Below are 20456 nucleotides of genomic sequence, written 5' to 3'. Positions count from 1 at the left end.
CTTAAATCAGCCAGAAAATCTGAGCCTAAGGTAAGCCTTTCCCTCCAATTCTCTTAGAAATATATTGGCTCATCTGTGGCCAAACCATACCATCCTAATAAAAGCAGATTCAGATTCATATTATATTAAGCCAGGACTTTTTAAAGAACTATTTAGATTCATAGAGGAACCAAGGCCCAAGTGTACAAGTAAGTGTCTTATACATTTGAGCAACTGTGGTCAGGAAGGTCTGAGACACCCAAAGTTATGTCCTGAGCTGGAGTCAAGGGCCTGTGTCTCCTGGCCAGGAGTTTCCCATGGCACTTGGATCCAGCACAGAGCTGTTGCTTCCCTAGCTCAGAAAAGCATTAAGTTTTCCAATGGACACTGCAGGCTGCGTATTTAAAGGCGGGAAGGACATGGCAGGTAGGGCAGGAGGTGAGCAAGGAAGAGAGATGAGAGGTGACCCAGTGTCTGTTATCTGCATATTGCGGCATGGAGACTCTTGGTCGTCTTTTCCCCTAGCCTTGAATAATTAATAGTATCTGCCGATTTATGAAAAACTATTATTTAAGTAAGCCCCTCAATAAGGTGGGCCTTATCCAATGCTGGTTTCAGGAGAGAAGTTCTCTTATTCGAAGTTCTCTTATTCGAAAGGAAAAGTGGTAAATAAAAACCATGTTCCATCTTATTACAAAGTCCAGCGTAGAATCTACAGAGTAGATGGATTTTCCAAAATCTTAAGAGTTAAAATTGATTAAAACAGGTATGTGTCTGTTGGCTGAGAGAGTAGATGCAAAGTACAGTGGCTTTGTAATGACTGGACCATCCAGTTAGACAAAAAGGCTCCTTCAGATGAGTAAGTTTATTCTAACAGTCTAGACAAAAATATGGCATGCATTTGATAAATTGCTAAAACATGACTTCCCAGTAACCTACTAACTTTCTATGTTATTACTAGGTTACTAAACCATTCTCAAAACATTGACCAGATAATTCCAATATAATACATAATACTGGTTTAAAGAAATAAAATCCGAGAGTTGGTTAATAGCCACTGCTCTCTAGGGTGATCACCTGAGTTGGGATCGTTTTCCTTCTTGTTGAGGTTGGTTGGAGGATGGTTTATTTTACTTTCTCAAACTGGGAACAAAATTGAAAGTTTCATGAAAACCAAAATAAAAGGAGGCAGAGGAGAGGGAGAAGGAGGGAGAGAAACAAAATCCCCAAGATCTGCCTATCTCGCCTCACACAAACTGCAGTACGAGCCTCCGCTGGGAGCTTGCATGTGTGTCCATGTGTCACAGTAAATCAGCTCAGCTTTCCCACCCAGGCTGGGGAGAGCATGAGAACAAAGGGCCAGAGCAGAAAGGGCAGCCATGGGGGAGAGGAGAGCCGCGTCGAGCCACAAAGGAGGCGAGGAAGCGCTGTGGTCAGGCAGGGGTGCACCCGCCTGGCAGGGAAGGCTGGCAGGGGGCAGAGGCGAGCTGGGAGACAGCCCACAGAGGCGAGCAGGAGGCACCTTGGCCCAAGGAAGAGCGGCTTCAAAATGATGACCCTTTGAAGGAACCGTGAATTTCTTTAATCAACTAATTTCCTCGGTGACTAAAACGCCTCATTTAGCAAGGCTTATTCTGAGCTGAAATTGAATAGGTGTAATTGACAAATGTTTGAATTTGAGTTCCACTTTGGGGGAAAAAAAAATACCTCTCCACTGGCTCCTCAAATATAATTATGGAACAAAGATATATTTTAAGGGCTCTTCTTCCAGTTCAGTTTGGGGGTAGATTCGGACTTCCCTCCTGATCCCCGCCCCCCACAATCCGACAATGACAGAGATCTGGCTTTCTTTCTCAAGAGAGGCACTCAGGCCGGCCACAGATGAGGCAGCTGTCAGGAAACTGGGCTGTAATCAGCGTTCACTGGCTCACAGCCTACAGAGGGCACAGACCCTCTTATTCCTGCAGTAACAGGTCAGGCTGCTGGCCCTGGGATGAATGTGGGAGTGGTCTGAGTTGGTTTCTGTTTCAAACATCTTCCTTATGCAGGATCTCCATGCAAAACTTACATCGCAGGTCCCAACAATTTAAATATGCACCTGGGAGAGGATACTTTCAAATTCCAGATCAAGGCTTCAACTGCATGTAACATGTCACCCCCAGCACGACTTAGAAGGACAGTAAATCAATGAAACAGTAAAAAGAAAAAAAAGACAACTGAAAATGGGTTTTTCAGGCGAGTCTGAAATGCTACAAGATTGCTAGTTAAGAACAGTATCCCTTTTCTCAACCTAAGGGTTATAGCCCATCTCTTCATCAACATCATAAACCGGGTGCCCATGAAACTTGGAAACTGAGATGAAAAGTGGAGGCTATCAGGTGGGTACATAGGTGGCCAAAGATAGGAGTTCTTTCTATGTAATAGAGCTATTTTGGTGTGTCAGGACAACTGACCCATCCCCCACCACAGTACCCAGACATCTACTGTAGAAAGATATGGACTAGATGAGATTAAAGTCACCATATCTGTATCACAAAAAAAAGGAAAGAAAAAAAAAAACCAGAAGGCATTCACTCAAATCTTACAATGGGAGGTGGGAGTGGTGGGTGGGTGGGTGAGGGGTGGGGATAGAAAAGCAAGGGGGGAAATCTAAACAGCAGGATACGACAATAAATGGGAAAACAGCAAGAGAAAAAGCACACTAGGTTAATATAGGAAACTAGTTCTTTATTGAGAGATTGTATATTAGTATTAGTGGATTCTGTGTGTAACAATGTCGTCATGCACACGATACAAAAAAAAAAAGAAAAAAAAAAAGGCTGGGCCCACCATGCTTCGGAAGGGCAACAGAACAAAAGCAGCGTACAATGAGCAGATGGCCCGGGCTACACGAGCACAGTAGGTTTCAGCAGGGTAACATCTCTAACCGAGCGCTGTACATTGTCAACTGGGGGATGTAAAAAAATACAGATCATGCTTTAGTTTTAGTACAAGAAAAGGTGAAAAAGATACACAACCAAAAGGATATTTGATACAGAAAAAATTACCCACAAAATAAGAACAGGAAGTAATTCAGCACAGCAGAACACGCGATCCCTGTTTAATGGAAAACCATTTTGCTGGGGATTCTTTTTCTTTTCGTTTTTTTCTCTTCTCCTTCTTTTCAGATTGCCAAATGGCAATCTGGGGAGGCCCCTTGGGACTTTACTTTGGAAGGGCCCTCAAAGTAGGGGCCTTATTCTTTCTTTATTGCTGCTGTTTTGTTTCAGTTTTCAAGCAGGTCTGGCCAGCGAGGCAGCAGAAGGGAGCCGGCTGTTAAAGGGGCAGCTCTGAGGGCCAGGGCGGATGTCCAAAGATGCTCTTGACATTGTACAATTAAACAATTAAGACACCGTGGCCAGGGCTCCCCCTTAAGCCAAAGACCTTGCTGCACCAAATTTTCAGAGTAGCAGCAACTATCATTTTATCAAAATTGTTCATATATATATATATATTTATTATTTTTTGCCTCTGACTAGATGTAATCTCTTCACTTATGCCAGGGTGCTAGCAGGGAGCTAGCTGAAGCCACCCAGATAAGTGGCAAATGGGGTGCTACAGCCTCCAAGCCAAGGCAAAAGGAGTCCACTTAACAGGGATTTACAGTGCAATGTACTCGGCTAAACAAGATGAGATACAAAAATGGTTATTTCTCTACATCTATTCTGAAATGGCCTACATCCTATACTACTACAATGGAAACTAAAAAGAACAGATTTAAGCTGGCAAGCTATCTAATAGTTTTACAAGAAGATTGTGGTTTAGGACCTTGTTGGGTTAAGCATTAGTATCCTCTATCGGAAGGTCATGAATTCTTATCACATTGTGCTAAATTTTACTTACAGCCCGACTAACCCTCAGCCCTTGAATTTCCTATGGGCGTGTTTGCCATGAAAGTAAACTTTGACTGGCAGAATTTGTTTTCTTAGGTGTTTTTTGTTTTTGGAGGGGGGTGTATTAAAAACAAAATTTAAAGGCAGCTGAGCAATTTGAATTTCAAAACATGGAATCAGCATCCTGCAATGGTATTTAGAGATTGGTGGTATTAATGAGGATGATAATGATTTAATCAGGATAATTATACTTTCAGGCTCAACATCAATCTTAATCATTTTTGAATTTCTGCCTAGTGTAATGTTCCACACCCGTTTTAAACGGAAATGCCAAGTAATGAGATATAATTGTGTATTGGGGGAGGGATTGGCATTTCAAGGGAGATCTCACCCAGCCCCCCCCATTCCTATTCTTCACACATCCCCTCCACCCCTGCCCCCCACTGCTAGGCTGGCCTGAGACAGGGGATACTGCCGCTTAAATAGCAATGCCTTCCTCAGATGGAGACAGGAGATGGTTAAGAGGGGTGTCACAATACAGCTAAATGCGGAGGCAGAAGGGTCACAGCGCACACAGCAGCGAGTTGACCATTCACTGAGCTACACAATGAAGAAAAAAAAAAAGATTTGATAAATGCAGAATGTCATCATTCTATCATCACACAAAAAACTGCGGTTCAAACAGGCCTAAGGGGGTCAACCTTGCCTTTTAGGTTCTGGGGAGAGGCTGGGGCTGGGGACAGCTGGGCTGGAAGAAAGAGGGCTGGGCTTTCATTCTCTGGCCCAATAGGGCCCCTGGGGCGCACGAAGGCGCTGGCCCGAGACCCCACCCCCCCACTCTGACTTGGGGGAGCAGCCCTGGTCGCAAAGGGAAGACATCATTCCGTGCGTGAGGGAGGGGGGCCGGGGGAGGGCTTCAGCCAGGAGGGATTGAAGCAGACGTGGAGTGGGAGAGGATAGCAGAAACATTTCCAAGAAGAGCAATGTGAGTCCAGAGGCAGAATGCAAAAAGAAAAATAATAATAATGAATCTAAATGCATCTCGGGTTTGCTTTGGGAGGTGGGAATTTTTGATTAAAAGAAAATGGAAGAAATGTGAAGCGGGGAGAAGAGGGGGAAAATCAAGCTATTGTTGTTAGCAGAATGTAAGGGAAGGGGGATGTGGGGAAGGGGACCGTGCAAACACATCCCATATATCACAGTTAAAAACAAAGCCGGCGCCGGCCTGCTGCTTTGTCAACGCCTGCCGGGGGCAAAGGCCTGGCCTGGGGGCAGCATCCCACCGCATCCGCGCACACACAGCGCAACACCCAAGGGCCGGCACCCCTCTCCGGCCGGCCAGGTCCAGGGGTGCACAGCAGTGCACACCTGACTCTCCAAGGCGCGCACACACTTGCACACAGTCACATACACGCACGCACGCACACATACACACACACACACAAGCATCTTGAACCCATAAATACAACTGTCATACAAAGACCATGGTGTGGGGGGTGGATAGCAGAAGGGCGATACACAAAAAAGGGTTAAAGGGGAGGAAAAGATGGGACGGGAAATCGTGCAAGTGCCCACGAGAAGGTGGGGGCTGGGGCATGGGACAGGGCAGATGCCAGATGCGAGCTAGGCAGCCATCGGTATCAGTGACTAAATAATGGAGAAACACGAACACAAATGACATGAAACACACATACATCTCAAAAAAAAAAAAAATTACAGAAAGCCAAGTAGGCTTACACACACACACACACACACACAGGCGCGCACGCACACAGTCATGTATCTCTCTCCGTCCTTCGATCACACAGGGCTAGGTATTGGGGGAAGGGGCTATGACTGGGGGAACCGCGTCCGCCGCAAAGAATAAAAAATTGGGGCCGGGGAGGGAGGGAACTCGAATTCGCCAAACCCTAACTTCACTGCAAAAGCTCCCACGAGGGCGGCCACCTCCACACTCGGGGTCCCCCAGAAGGGAGAGGGGAGAAGCCACCGCTCGCCCCGCGTCCTCCCGGGTGTGCCCTGAACGCCCCCCCCTCAACCCGCCGCCCTCGGCGCCAGCCCCCGCCCGGGTGCCCGCGGCGATCCACGCTCGGAAGAGGACCCCGAAAGCAAAAAGCGATACCTCTGTTTCGCACAGAGCCAAACACTGGAAGCACGAGATAGCCGACGTGGACCAGGACCATCCTGGCTCCTCGCGCGGCGGCGGCGGCGGCGGCTGCGCGCGGGCCCTTTGTGGCGCGGCTCCGGGGCGCGGGCGCGGGCGGCGGCGGGGCTGCGGGAGCCGCCGGGGCGGGAGGCGGGGCGCGGGGCGCGGGCGGCGGCGGGGCGGCGGCTGGCGGAGAGACAGATGGCCCATGGAAAGGCTCCCTTCCCGGCCCCTCTCGACATTCAAAGGCGCTGGGGCCGCAGCTGCCGCCACACAAAGGCGCGCCCAGCCAATGGGAACGGAGCGCAGCGCGGCGCGGCCTCGCCGAAACCGCGGGGGACAGCGGGGACCGCGGGCGCGCGGGTGGCGGGGGGGCGGGGGTGCAGGGAGGGAGGGGTGATGGCTGAGAAGCAGCGGGCGGCCAATCGCCGTAGCCCGCGGCCGGGAGCGGGAAGGGGGTCAGCCCCGCGGGGCTCCTGCAGCCTCGCGTGGGTCCCTGGTCGCCCACGGGCCGGAACGCGCGCGCGTGGAGCGCCCTGCACCCAGACACGCGCGGCGTGCACACGGAACGTGCACACACCGAGAGCGACGTGCACCCAGACATGTGAAGGTGCCTTCGTGCGTGCGGAGAGACAGGCTCGAGCGTTTCCAGTGCACACGACCCAGAGGTCTTTGCACAACGCGCCCGGGTCACTCGGGGACGTGTGCATGGAGGCAGGCACACGTGCAGAGCCCGACTGCGGGCACAAGTGGAGCTGGAAAGCGAGCAAGCGCTGCACACGGGACCCAGGCACTGTCACACGGGCATGCACACACCGAAAGCCTGGTTAACCGAACTCGTGCCAAGAACGCATTCCCAAAGACACACAGAGAGGACACACAATGCAGATATGCACACTTCCAGGCTCTCTGCCTGTCGCACCGCTGTGATGCTTCTGCAGAGCACAAAGCTCACAATATGTATTTGCAGAATGGAAAACCCTGTTCCTAGACTGAGATGTGTGCACAGGTTCCATACAGAGACATGCTCACCCCAGAAAACCATTCGACCACCATTCTCTGCACTCTGATGGAGGTGCAACCAGCCATGTGCACAGACACGCCCACTTCCACTGCTGACAGGCACATATGTGATATCAGGGTTAGGAGGCTCCTCAGAGTCACACGTGGCCGCCCAGCCACGGGGTCTCATGGGTCCTGTGGCTGGTCTGCCAGGTACAAGCAAGACAGAAGCAAAGAGGCTTCACCCAGCAGCCCAGTTGTCAGGTGGACTGCTAAGACCCGGTTCCTACACTCAGCCCACCTGCTATGGCAACTCCCAGCAGAGCCCCCAGACCAGGCTCACAGTCCAAAGTCCAAGGCAAGACCAGAGTCAGCTTGGCATCCACAAGGCAGAGGACATTTCCTCCATCTCAACTTGTCTTCAGTGGCTCCTTTATTTTATGAGTTTGGGAAAATTAGATGGGAAAATTGCAGTAGGTAGAACTGGAAAAAAAATCTACTTAACGAAACCTGCTTCCATGTTTGAGATAAGGAAAAGGAGCCCATTTACTGAATACACTTTGTGCTGTCAGGGCCTAAGGAGGTGATCCAAATCCTACGGAGGCCCCAACACTTGCAGCCCAGAGGGGCTTCAGAAATGGAAGAGACGGGGGTCAGCACAGGGTGCTGGGGAGGGGACACCTAAAAGGAGCACCTAGCAGAGTGGGTGGGAGGGGGGAGAGCAGACGGGGTTGACTCCAGAAAATTGACTTCTAAGTGCAACTTGAAGAAAGAGCGGGAGAAGTGAGGTCAGGCGAAGAAGAACACAGCAAAGGGAAAACTGCAGGCAGGCTTTGCCAAGACACCCACCGTATTCCCGGTGGCCACAGCTGGGCATGATCCCAGTGCATGCATATTCCTCAGACCCCTCCCCACCCTGAACACCTCCACTGCCCTCAGAGAACTCGGGGATGAAGGCAGTCAGAAGAGCACACCAACAGTTCCAAGCCCCACTCTTGACAATCATTTCAACCCACTCCTGCCCCCAGTTCTTTCCTTTGTTCATTACCGATTGAATAAACATAATGCCACCACTAATAAAATTTTAAATGAAAAGAACTTAAGAACACCTAACTACTAAAATTTTTTCCTTTTCTGTTTCAGGCTTTGCCAGTTTAATTATATAATATAGCTTTTGTCATCAGAATCTACATATTTTTACCTTGCTTTTTAAACTCAACATTTTAGAGACTTCCTTGGTGGTCCAGTGGTTAAGAATCTGCCTTCCGATACAGGGGATGTGGGTTTAGTCCCTGGTCAGGGAACTAAAGTTCCACATGCCTGGGGGCAGCTAAGCCCACACGCCAAAACTTTTTAAGCTTCTGTGCTGCAGAGAAGTCTGCCCACTGCAACGAAGAGCCAGAGCACCTCAGTGAAGACCCAGGACAGCCAAGTATTTAAGGAAATAAATAAATAATAAAAATAGTAATAGGGACTTCAGTGGTGGTCCAGTGGTTAAAAATCTACTCAGTGCAGGAGGCATGGGTTCAATCCCTGATCTGGGAACTAAGATCCCACATTCCAAGGGGCAACTAAGCCCATGCGCCCCAACTACTGAAGCCCGAGTGCCCTAGAGCTTGTGCTCTGCAACAAGAGAAGCCACCACCAGGAGAAGCATTGGCAATGCAATGAGAGTAGCCCTGGTCTACAGCCATACCACCCTGAACACGCCTGATCACATCTGATCTCGGAAGCTAAGCAGGGTCGGGCCTGGTTAGAACTTGGATGGGAGGGCAGCTTCCACTCATCACAACTAGAGAAAGCCTGTATACAGCAGCAAACACCCAGCACAGCAATAAATAAGTACATAAATAAATGTTTAAAATAATAATAATAAACTTAAAATTTTATCAGAAATATTTTCCCATAATTATCTTCCTAATTTTCATTTTAGATGTTTTCACTGTATTCCAACAAGTGAATGTACTGTGAAATTACTTAATCATCCTCTATTCTTGGGCACTTAATTTCCTCTCAGTTTTTCATTTCTGCAAATCATACAAGGAACTTTTGCATTCTTGTAGCTGATAGCTTTTGTTGAGCTGTAACTTCGAATAAACTTTGAGGATTGGCTGGCATTCTTAAGTAAATATAGAAAACTTTATGTTGCCTGCCATACATTTTAAAAGCTTTATAAAAAGATTAAGCTCATTGCCAATGCTACCAGCAATATGCATGCGTGTGTGCTAAGTCTTCAGTCATGTCTGACTCTTTGCGACCCTATGGACTGTAGCCCACCATGGCTCCTCTGTCCATGGGATTCTCCAGGCAAGAATACTGGAGTGGATTGCCATGCCCTCCTCCAGGGGATCTTCCCGACCCAGGGACCGAACCTGGGTCTCCTGCAGATCCTACATTGCAGGCTGATTCTTTATAGTATGCCAGTTCCTTTGCAAGCTGGCTAGCTTTGGGTGAGCATTCTTTATCTTACTTTATACTAGAGCAGCTCACAAAGGCTATGACTGCCCAGCCTGACCTTGTCAGCAGAGCAATTTGGATACACACTCCAAAGTCAGATTGCCTGGCTTCACATTCTGGCTCTGCCACTTACTAGCTTGGACAAGTTATTTTAACTTCTCTGGGCCTTGGTTTCAGTAGCTGTAAAATGAACATGATTATAGCAACCTTCCCCAAAGGACTGAGGTGAGGACCAAGTAAGTTAATACTTGCCGAGGACATAGAATAGTGCCCGGCTCTGCAGCCCTTAGTTCTTTCCCCTTGTCCATCTCTCCTTGTCCACTAACAAGGACTCTCTTGTCCTCCTGTTGTTATTTATGACTGCCTAGTTAATGTATTTAGGGGACATTATACCATAACGTGGAACATCCATTAGACAAAAGCAATCATCAAAGAACAGACCAGCACTATGGCTAGGGAAATCCACCTACTAACCATACCCTTCTTGCCTTCATATGCTTCAGAGACACATAACTGGCAGCTGCCCATATTCATCAATGTAACAACATTCCCACACCGGCCTGCACCTTCTGCTAAGAAGGACTGTGGGTCAGGAGAACAAGCTTCATTTGTAATAAAACCTACCATCCCTCAGCCTCAGTCCTCAGTGTATTAGCCCATCTGTCTAATACGGGTAATAATAACCCGCATTAAAGGTTTACTGTGAGGATCAAATGAGAAGATAGTTACGGAGTCTGTAAATAATACAGAGAATTCTAGAACCGTAGAATGAAACTTGATCTCAAGTTTCTCTCCAAGAATGAAACTTGATTATTGTCTTGCCCACCTCCCTGTTTTGCCGATGAAGAAACCGAGGCTCAGAAATGGGCTCACGAACAAAATCAGAACTGTTCAAGGCTGGATTACAGCTAGATCCATTTTCCCCAGTACACAGCCTAAGATTGCTCTACCTCCCATTTTCTTCCCATTATGCTGATGAGGACTATTTTCACTCCCCTTCCCATGACGTAAAGTCCACAGAAGTTCATTCATCCCGGTTTTTTCTTTGTATATTCTTCTTGCCCACTGCCAAAATCAATATCTAGAGCATGTTTGCAGGCTTAGCATGTAAGACTCAGGAGGAAATACTGAAAATGCAAGGTGAAGGTCCATCCATAATTCCTGATCCAAAATGGAGAAACATGGCTCTATAGAGCAGAAATAGCACTGTCATTTGGAACCTCGACCTACGCTTTGATTCCTCACTCTCTTTCATTTCCACTCTGGCCACCTGCAGAAAGGATTCTATAGAGCATCGTGTTTCTGGCACCCAGAAGCAACTGTTTCAAGAACTACTCCTTTGGAGCCCAGTATCAGATCTGGGTTATGACTACCACTGCCCTTTAGTCCACAAATGAAAACAAATCCACCTCATCAGTCACGTAGACCTCAAACAATTCCCAAGCCTGATGACCAAATTCCTGCTCTTCTCCAGGTTGTGTTGGTATCAGGTGGACATTGCTTTCAAAATCGGTGCAAGACAGCAGTGCCTCAACCAATGCATCCCCGTGACTGGTGTCACAACAGCTCCTGTGCTGAGCAAGGCAGGAGGTCCAGATGCAGCCTGCTGGGGGAGGAAGCATGGCCCCAGGCACTGACAGTCACTGGGGGGTCTGGGCATAAACACCAGAAAAGAAAAGGATCCAAGAGGGGCTTAGCCAAATGTGATGGTAAGTCGGATGGAAGTCAGGCTGGACTTGAGTCCTCAGGGACTCCTTCGGGATAGGGCAAGGGGAGCAGAGGACCCTAAAGGCTGGGTCCTTTCCAACAGACTGAGAAAGTGGGCAAAGGCATCGACTCCAGGAGGCAAAACATGAACAAAGGCCCAGAAGTAAGTGCAGAAGGAGCTGGAGGTGGGGAAGGGAAGGGAAGGGAAAGAGCAGGAGAGAGGAAGGAGGAAGAGAGGGAGGGAAGAAGAGGAAGCGGAAGGAAAGGGAAAGGAACAGTAGTAGCAGCGGCAGCTTGGGCTCAGTGAGGTGCAGGAGGCAGCTCAGAACTGAATGGGACGTCGGGCGTGGCAAGGACGGGAGCCGCGGGGACTGAACCGGTCACTCCTGTGCAACATGCTTACTCACTGAGCCCCAAGAGCTTGTCGCAGCCCTCAAGCAGGTGGGGCCAACAGGAGACACAGCAGGTACCCAGGGTCCACGAACCGCTTCTCCTTTGTGCTAGGGAAATCATCTGAGTACTTGGCTGCCCAGGTTAAATGCTGAAGACCCCAGATACCCGGGCAGGGCGGTGGGGTCCTGTGACTCTGCCTATCCTAGGCAAAGAGATGGAAGCAGGGATGGTGTGGGATGGCTTTCTTAGAAAAGAGCTGATTTGGAAGATGCTAAGAAGCATTTAAAAAAAAAAAAAAAAGCTGATAAATAGAATCAAGCATCTAGCCTTCCTTTCTTTCTATGAACTCCAGTTCAGGATAATGAAATACTGGATGAGGGGAAGTTTCTCTTTATAGAAGAACTGACTAATAAATAAGTGATATAATGAGAATACCATCTTAATGAAACAATATTCTTAAGCACAACAATGATCATTGTTGTTCAGTCACTCTGTTGCGTCTGACTCTTTGTGATCCCATGGACTGTAGCACACCAGGCTCCTCTGTCTCCCAGAGTTTGCTCGAATTCATGTCCATTGAGTCAGTGATGCTGGGAAAGATTGAAGGCCAAAGGAGAAGGGAGCAGCAGAGGATGAGATGGTTAGATAGCATCACTGACTCAATGACCATCGACAGCGGATAAAATCAGCAAGAGAGAGACATATAGGACATGATTTGCTCCCTGATGAAAAAACAGACCACCACTCATGAAGTAGTCTTTCCAGAAAATGGAACCTAATCAAATCTCTAGGTCTAATTTCCAATTGATATGAAGCACAGGAAACAGAGAAACATATTAAAAGAATACTTTATCACTTTGCTGACAAAGGTCTGTTTAGTCAAAATGATGGTTTTTCCAGCAGTCATGTATGGATGTGAGAGTTGGACCATAAAGAAGGCTAAGCACCGAAGAACTGACGCTTTCGAACTGTGGTGTTGGAGAAGACTCTTGAGAGTCCCTTGGACAGCAAGGAGATCCAACCAGTCCATCCTAAAGGAAATCAGTCCTGAATATTCATTGGCAGGACTGATGCTGAAGCTGAAACTCCAATACTTTGGCCACCTGATGCAAAGAACTGACTCATTGGAAAACCCTCTGATGCTGGGAAAGATTGAAGGCAGAAAGAGAAGAGTATGACAGAGGATGAAATGGTTGGATGGCATCACTGATTCAATGGACATGAGTTTGAGCAAACTCCAGGAGATAGTGAAGGACAGGGAAGCCTGACGTGCTGCAGTCCACGGGGTCACAAAGAGTCAGGCACAACTGAGCAACTGAATAACATATATGTGTACTTAGCAAAATCCAGATCATGTAATCTTTATGGGACAAAAATGTTTTTCCAAAAACAAATTATCAGTTCAGTTCAGTTCAGTCGCTCAGTCATGTCCGACTCTTTGTGACTCCATGAATCGCAGCACACCAGGCCTCCCTGTCCGTCACCAACTCCCGGAGTTTACCCAAACTCATGTCCATCGAGTTGGTGATGCCATCCAGCCATCTCATCCTCTGTCGTCCCCTTCTCCTCCTGCCCCCAATCCCTCCCAGCATCAGAGTCTTTTCTAATGAGTCAACTCTTCGCATGAGGTGGCCAAAGTACTGGAGTTTCAAGGAGGACAAAATGAGATGGAGGGGTTCCCTGTAGAGGCATAAGGAATATATCAACCAAGTGTAGCATTCAGACTTTTGTGAGATGTGATGAACAAATAAGCTATAAAAATAACTGGGGAAATGCAAGTTGACTCGATACTAATGCTATTAGTTGGATTTTTAGATAGAATAACCATATTGTGGTTGTATTTCCACAACAAATCCTTATTTTCAGTTGCTTTACAGATATACTAAATGATAAACCCAGAGAGAAGGATATGGATGAAACTAGATCGACATTGAGTTGATAACTGTTGGAATTAAACGAAGGATACATGAGGGTTCATCATATTATTCTCTACTTTTGTTTATGTGATTGTTAATTTTATGTGACATCTTGATTTGGCTAAAGGATGTCCAGATAAATGGCAAAATATTTCTGGATGTATCTGTGAGGGTGTCTCTGGAAGAGATTAGCATTTGAATGGGTAGACTGAGTAAAGACCACCCTCATCAATGTGGGTGAGCATCCCCCAATCCACAGAGGGCCCCACTAGAACAAGAAGGCAAGTCAAGGGCGAATTTGCTCTCTGCTTAGCCGGGACATGCATTGTCTCCCGCCCTGGGACATCAGACACTGTGCTCCTGGCTCTCTGACCTGTGGACTCAGGCTGGGATGCACGCCACTGACTCTCCTGGTCCTCAGGCCTTGGGGTTTTGACTGGAACCACATCCACTGGCTTTCCTGGGCCTCCAGCTTGCAGGTGGTGTACTGTGGGACTTTTCAGTGTCTGTGATCATGTGAGTCAATCTTTTACTGAAAAATCTCCTTCTATAGAGCTACATCCTGTTTGTTCCATTTTTCCAGAGAACTCTGACAAATGCAGTTTATATTGGATTTTTTAAAAGTAAGAAATACACAAAAAGACAGCAGGCACACGTCCTTCACTCTGTGAGTACATGAGAAGATGTCTCTTCTGGTTGGGCAAAGTGGAAAGCGATGCGCCTTCTTCCTATTCCTCTCAGACCCAGGCCAGGAGCTCGGGCTGAATTTCAGTTCACACACCCACGGCAGGTGTGGACAGTTCACCTGCTTCACAACTACCGTATGAGAGAGAAATAAATTCCTATCTGGTTTAAACCACTCTTTCTTTGGTTGTGTTCACATCCAAACCTAATTCTCACTGAAGGTAGAAATGTTGTTGTTGGTCACCAAGTCGCGCTTAACTCTTTTGTGACCCCATGAACTGGATTATAGCCTGCCAGGTTCCTCTGTCCATAGGATTTCCCAGGCGAAAATACTGGAGTGGGTTGCTATTTCCTTCTCCAGGAGATCTTCTCGACTCAGAGATCAAACCCGTGTCTCTTGTATCGGCAGGTAGATTCTTTTCCACTGAACCACCAGGAAAGGTAGAAGTGATTCACACTCTGAAAGAGGCACTGAAAAGACTGCAGGGTTCAGGTGAGGAGAGAGGTAGCTAGCCAGGTGAGTCGGCTTGCTATCGCTGCAAAAACATTGCTTAATAAGTACTTAAAAAATCACGGTGGCAGACAACAATAAGCATTTATTCTCACAGATGTGCGGGCTGGCTGGGGATCAGCTGCTCTGGCCAGCTCTGCCTCTGTGCTGAAGCCACCGTGGTGATGCTGCTGTCTGTGGGTTGCTGGGCGGCTCCGCTCCACGGAGACACGGGTCTCATCCTGTTTGAGCCAGCCAGGACCTGGTCCTCTCAGGCAGTGGCAGATGGAAACACAAAGCCTCTTAAGGTATTCCAGCTGTGATAGCAGCTTTCATCGGGTGAGCTAAGGGAACAGCCAGAGGTTTTACTCAATGGGAATAGTGTGTGTGTGTGTGTGTGTGTGTGTGTGTGTCTGTGCGCCCGCGCGTGAAGAAATTAAGAGTTTATTTGGTAGGCAGTGGGAAGCACTGGGGGTTTCCGAGCTGATCAGGAAGAGTAATCTATCTGTGCATAAAATGAAGGGGAGGGTAGATTCTAAGAGCCAAGAAATCTGTCAGGGGAGTCAAAAAGTCAGACTTTGGAATGGCACACCGATCCAGAAGTGTAAAGGAGAAACAGGGGACCCGCCTCACATTTTTAAACAAGAAAGAGCATATCGTATAGGCAGTGCCTCCTTTACGAGGAGAGGAGATTACAAAGGTGGGTCCCAAGCCCAGCTGTTTCTAAATCCAAAGTGATGTCACTCTAGGAATCTCATATTTTCATCCCTGAAAAGTTATACTTTTCTCTCAATCCCTTTGTAATGATCTGATTCTCTTACTGTTTCACATTTTCTCCAATTTTGCTTTTATTTGACATGAGGCGGTCATATATATTCATGCGTGCTAAGCCACTTCAGTTGTGTCTGACTCTTTGCCACCCTATGAACTGCAGCCTCTCAGGCTCTTCTGTCCATGGGATTCTCCAGGCAAGAATATTGAACTGGGTGCTATGCCCTCCTCTAGAGATCTTCCCCACCCAGGGATCGCACCCAATTCTCATGTCTTTTGCATTGGCAAGCAGGTTCTTTACCACTAGCGCTACCTGGGAAGCCCCCACGTATATTCATAAATCAACTCAGATGTTGATTTATGAATATGACCACAGTAAACACGTCTCAGGTTGAGGAAGACTACGATGGTGCTGCCATGTGCTACGTGCCCCCATTGTCAGTGTGACTAAGTTCTGACTAGTGACATAAGCAGAAGTTAATGTATGACTCCCAGAAGGTATTCTTTAAGGCAAGGAGATGTGCTTTTCTTCTCCCCTTTACCATTTGTACTAACTGGAAGATGGGTGTAAGGGCAGGAGCTTGTGTAGCCATATCAGACCATAAAGTGGAAATTACATAGTGAAACTCATGCAGATGGTGTAGAAGCCAGTTTGAAAGAGCCTAGACACTAGATGTATATTGTCACCCTGCTTATTTAACTTATATGCAGAGTACATCATGAGAAATGCTGGGCTGGAAGAAGCACAAGCTGGAATCAAGATTGCCGGGAGAAATATCAATCACCTCAGATATGCAGATGACATCACCCTTATGGCAGAAAGTGAAGAGGAACTCAAAAGCCTCTTGATGAAAGTGAAAGAGGAGAGTGAAAAAGTTGGCTTAAAGCTCAACATTCAGAAAACAAAGATCATGGCATCCGGTCCCATCACTTCATGGGAAATAGATGGGGAAACAGTGGAAACAGTGTCAGACTTTGTTTTTGGCGGGGGGCTCCAAAATCACTGCAGATGGTGATTGCAGTCATGAAATTAAAAGACGCTTACTCCTTGGAAGGAAAGTTATGACCAACCTAGATAGCATATTGAAAAGCAGAGATATTACCTTGCCAACAAAGGTCCGTCTAGTCAAGGCTACGGTTTTTCCAGTGGTCATGTATGGATGTGAGAGTTGGACTGTGAAGAAGGCTGAGTGCCGAAGAATCCATGCTTTTGAACTGTGGTGTTGGAGAAGACTCTTGAGAGTCCCTTGGACTGCAAGGAGATCCAACCAGTCCATTCTGAAGGAGATCAGCCCTGGGATTTCTTTGGAAGGAATGATGCTAAAGCTGAAACTCCAGTACTTTGGCCACCTCATGCGAAGAGTTGACTCATTGGAAAAGACCCTGATGCTGGGAGGGATTGGGGTCAGGAGGAGAAGGGGACGACAGAGGATGAGATGGCTGGATGGCATTACCGACTCGATGGACATGAGTTTGAGTGAACTCCGGGAGTTGGTGATGGACAAGGAGGCCTGGCGTGCTGCGATTCATGGGGTCACAGAGAGTCAGACACGACTGAGCGATTGAACTGAACTGAGACACTAGATGCTTCCATAAAACCACTTTACCAGACCCAGATGGCTTCTCTGTGACTTCTTTAAAGTAGGAAAGAAATTTCTATCTCATTGAAACCACTGTTATTTGGCAACTTCCCCTCACTTTCTCCACATGCTGGAAGATGTAAAATCACCACATGACCAGCGATTCCTGCCTAGTGGGTACAGACAGAGGTGAGATGTTTCACCTGGGATGCAAGGATCTGTTCAGACTTGCGGAAATGCGTAGGCTCTGAGTTCCTAAGTAGAGGCACTACTTTCATGCACATCAAGAGGCAAAGAGGAAGGAATGAAATGTTCAGTGTAGTCAACAAACATCAGGGCACATGGAACAGTGGGTGTGAGGGGGTGAAAGGGTTAGGCTGGCCTTGAAGCAATGAGGGCAGAGGACGTTTCTTAGCTCCTTGGTTCCCCCGTTTTCACTCTGCCTTGATGTCTGCCTTGGTTTGGGGGTAGGTGAGAGATGGAAATCCACAGAGCAGGCAGAGGCCAGTCCCTAGAGTCACCATCCTTAAGGACTGCGTCTTACATGTCAGTGTATGTAAGAACCATGTGGAGACATTTAAAAGGTGGATCCCCCAGGTCCCAACCCCTGAGATTCTCAGGAGGCCCCAGGATTGGGCCTAGGAACCTGCATTTTAGCAAGCCCCACACCTTCCCCGGTGAATCTGCTCCAGCAGGCCTCCTGAGGAGGCATTCGGGAAAAACCCAGCTGTTAGATTTTGACTACCCACCCCAAGGGCTGGTCTGCTCTGCTCTCTGCCATGTGCCCAGCACCCAGGGCTCAGTTAGCACCAGGAGCTGCTCCGTGCTATTGACAATGAGGAGCCTCTAAGCAATCTTGGGCAAGAGAGTGACTTTAAAATCACTTCCACTTCTGGCTCTGCTGCTCTGAGCCTGCTGCGGGAGAACAAAAGAAATTTCTAATCCAACAGGAATTGAGGATTTTCTTTTTTAAAAAACCTCAGACTCTCAGGCCAGCATTTTGATCTTCAACCTACTTTCTGACTGCAGTCTCTGATCGGCCCACAAGGAACTCTGGTTAGAATTAGGCGATCCCGCCTGTAGAAGCCGGAAGCAGTGCTGAGGAGGTAAAGCGGAGCTTGGGGCCTGAGGCCTCCCACTTACCGAGCCTGCCTTCTATGTCCTCACACCTTCTCACACGTGCTCCTTGTCCTTCCTGCAAAGGATGGGGTGGCTCAGCTCGTCCTCGTTTCACGGGTGAAGAAAATGAGGCTCCCAGAAGCCAGGTCAATTTATCCAGGTCAAGGGCATAAGAGTCACACCTGGGTGTGCCAGCTAGCCCTGGCTCCCCCCACCTCCCTGCCATAGGGACTCTGTTCTTAGCATCATGTCAATCTTGGTCCCAAAACCAAGAAGCCAGACTGACTCCCCCCATCATGGGAGGTATTGGCCTCACTTTTCAGAGGGACTGGAGGAGCCCCGAATGCCCAACCTTCCCTTCAACATCTCTCCCTAAATCAGGCACAGTCAGAAACTGCCGCCGTCCCTCACTGCTTTGGCTTAAGGCATTGCTCTTGCTGAAAACCTTTCCTGCCTTGGACAAAAAGCAGTAAATGTTCCAGTAAAGAGATGCACCAGCCCCCTCTGACCTGCCAGCCTTCTAGGAGCTGAGTCTTCCCACAGCTCGGGAAGCACTGCTCAGCACTCCTAGCTTATCCACCACGTTCGCCAAATTTATCCCCAGAGCCCGCCTCCCTGTCCCTCCCCCGGGCTTCTGTCCCTGCCTCTCTGGTAATCAAAGTCTCAGATTCCAGAGGTTGACTTTCCTTTTGGGCCAGGCAGAGGCGTGGATTTGAGCCTTGGAAGCTGATCCTGAGGGTGTAGAAGGGGGAGGGGAAGATTTAGGGCAGGGGGCCAGCCTCTACCCCCTAACAGGGCCTGGAGGGAGTTGGGAAGAGGTCAGAGGTCAGCCTGACCTCCTGGGACTGTCCCTCTGCAAGGCAGATGTGGTCCAGGCTTTGCCCCACAAGTGTTCAGGTTGCATCATTAGAGCTGAATTGATGGTTGATTACCAATAATAACTGCTCCAAAGCAAAGCCAGATGGGAAGAGTTCAAATTGAATGAAGAAGGAAATGAGCTGCCATCCACAGGGAGAAGGGCTTTGTGGGGGGCCTGGGATCAGGGACTTGCAGAACCAGGAGGGATGGTTTACAAAATCCAATCCATCTGCCAACTCAGAAAGAGAATCCTCATTGTAGCATCACCCACAAGCAGTCACTCAGCCTTTGCAAGAATGCTTCTAGTGACAAGGGGCTCCCACTTCACATTTTTGTCCCTCTGGGTCCCATCTACCCTGAGAGGTTCATTCAGATGCTCCGCAGAATCCCTGCCCTCTCCAGTACTCTCTGGCCCTTGGATTCTTAACCCCTTTTGGGTTTCTGACCCAGAGGGCTTGCTTTTGTGCCAGCTGATGGTCCTGGCTGAAGGGAGAGTCTGCATGTGGAGCCAGGGTCTGTAGCATATCCATCCCAGGTACTTCCAAGTGACCATGACACATGGACACAGGTAACAGCACCGGGACCCTTGGCCATTTCCTGGCAGGTCACAGTCTGGCAGCCCCATGATGTTCAGGGCAGCAGAGGTGGGGGCTTTGGTGGGTGATTGTTGAGCCAGCAGTGCCCTGGTTGTGTTTGGTTTTTATTGCTAAGCCCCTCAGTCCACCACATAACCCTACTCCCTACGGTCTCACTTCCTACCCAGCCTCACTTGTCTCATTTCATTACCTGCCCACCCTGAAGGCCCTGATCCATCTCTACCAAAACACCCTCCTGGGTGAATACCTCCCACAACTGGCCCTTCCCTGCCCCCAGCATGAGGCTAAGGCTGCCTTGGGTTATTATGTGTTCTTAAATGCTTTCACACGCTTCTTCTAGGTCCAGGCCTGTCTGTATCATTTTTGTTTCTCTACCTAAATCAGTGCCTGGCACAGAGTAGGCACTCAGATATTAATGAATAAACTGCTAGTTTATCAATTACCATGAAGCATAGCTTTGGTTACAAACTAACAGTTTGTGTCTCCCTAAAATTCGTATGTTGAAACACACACCCCCTCCCTCACCCCATGTCATGGTATTAGGAGGTGGAACCTTTGAAATGCAATTAGGGTTAGATGAGGTCATGATGGTGAGGCCCTAATGAATGGAATTTGCGCCCTTTGGAAGAGTCACTAAAGAGCTCACTTCCCTTCTCTGCTCTCTGCCACAGTGAGGACACAAGAAGATGACAGTCTGCAGCCTGAAAGAAGGCCCTCACCAGAACCTGATTATACCAGCACCCTGACCTCAGACTTCCAGCCTGCAGGGCTCTCAGAAACAGATTTCTGTTGATCACAAGCCACCTGTCTATGGCACTTTGTTATAGCAGCCCAAACTAAGTATTTTTCCAGGCACCAGAAGACTCTAAAACCAGAAACATGGTCT

The 20456-nt window shown here is 48.2% G+C and overlaps 1 protein-coding gene and 1 long non-coding RNA gene across 2 annotated transcripts in view; both read right to left on the bottom strand.

Moving 5' to 3' along the window:
• The window catches only part of ARK2C (arkadia (RNF111) C-terminal like ring finger ubiquitin ligase 2C), a 110862-nt gene extending 104591 nt beyond the window's left edge, over nucleotides 1-6271 (bottom strand). Inside the window, exon 1 of the mRNA XM_086372361.1 lies at nucleotides 5974-6271. Within this exon, the coding sequence (XP_086228487.1) occupies nucleotides 5974-6034 (61 nt within the window). The 5' untranslated portion in view covers nucleotides 6035-6271. The remainder of the gene's footprint in view (nucleotides 1-5973) is intronic.
• Nucleotides 6272-14267: 7996 nt separating this feature from the next.
• LOC147346216 (uncharacterized) lies at nucleotides 14268-19403 on the bottom strand. The gene is made up of 3 exons (XR_015153341.1): nucleotides 19049-19403; nucleotides 18141-18192; nucleotides 14268-14990 (listed from the first exon to the last, which is right to left on the bottom strand). It is a non-coding gene; the product is annotated as an uncharacterized LOC147346216 (long non-coding RNA).
• Nucleotides 19404-20456: the final 1053 nt, after the last annotated feature.

The sequence above is a fragment of the Bos grunniens genome, chromosome 24 (assembly GCF_055505025.1).
Source record: "Bos grunniens cultivar Pamir isolate PY7600 chromosome 24, Bosgru_T2T1.0, whole genome shotgun sequence".
NCBI classification, from domain to species: Eukaryota; Metazoa; Chordata; class Mammalia; order Artiodactyla; family Bovidae; genus Bos; species Bos grunniens.
The sequence above is the reverse complement of the archived record's forward strand: the minus strand, read 5'-3'. Positions and strand labels throughout refer to the sequence as shown.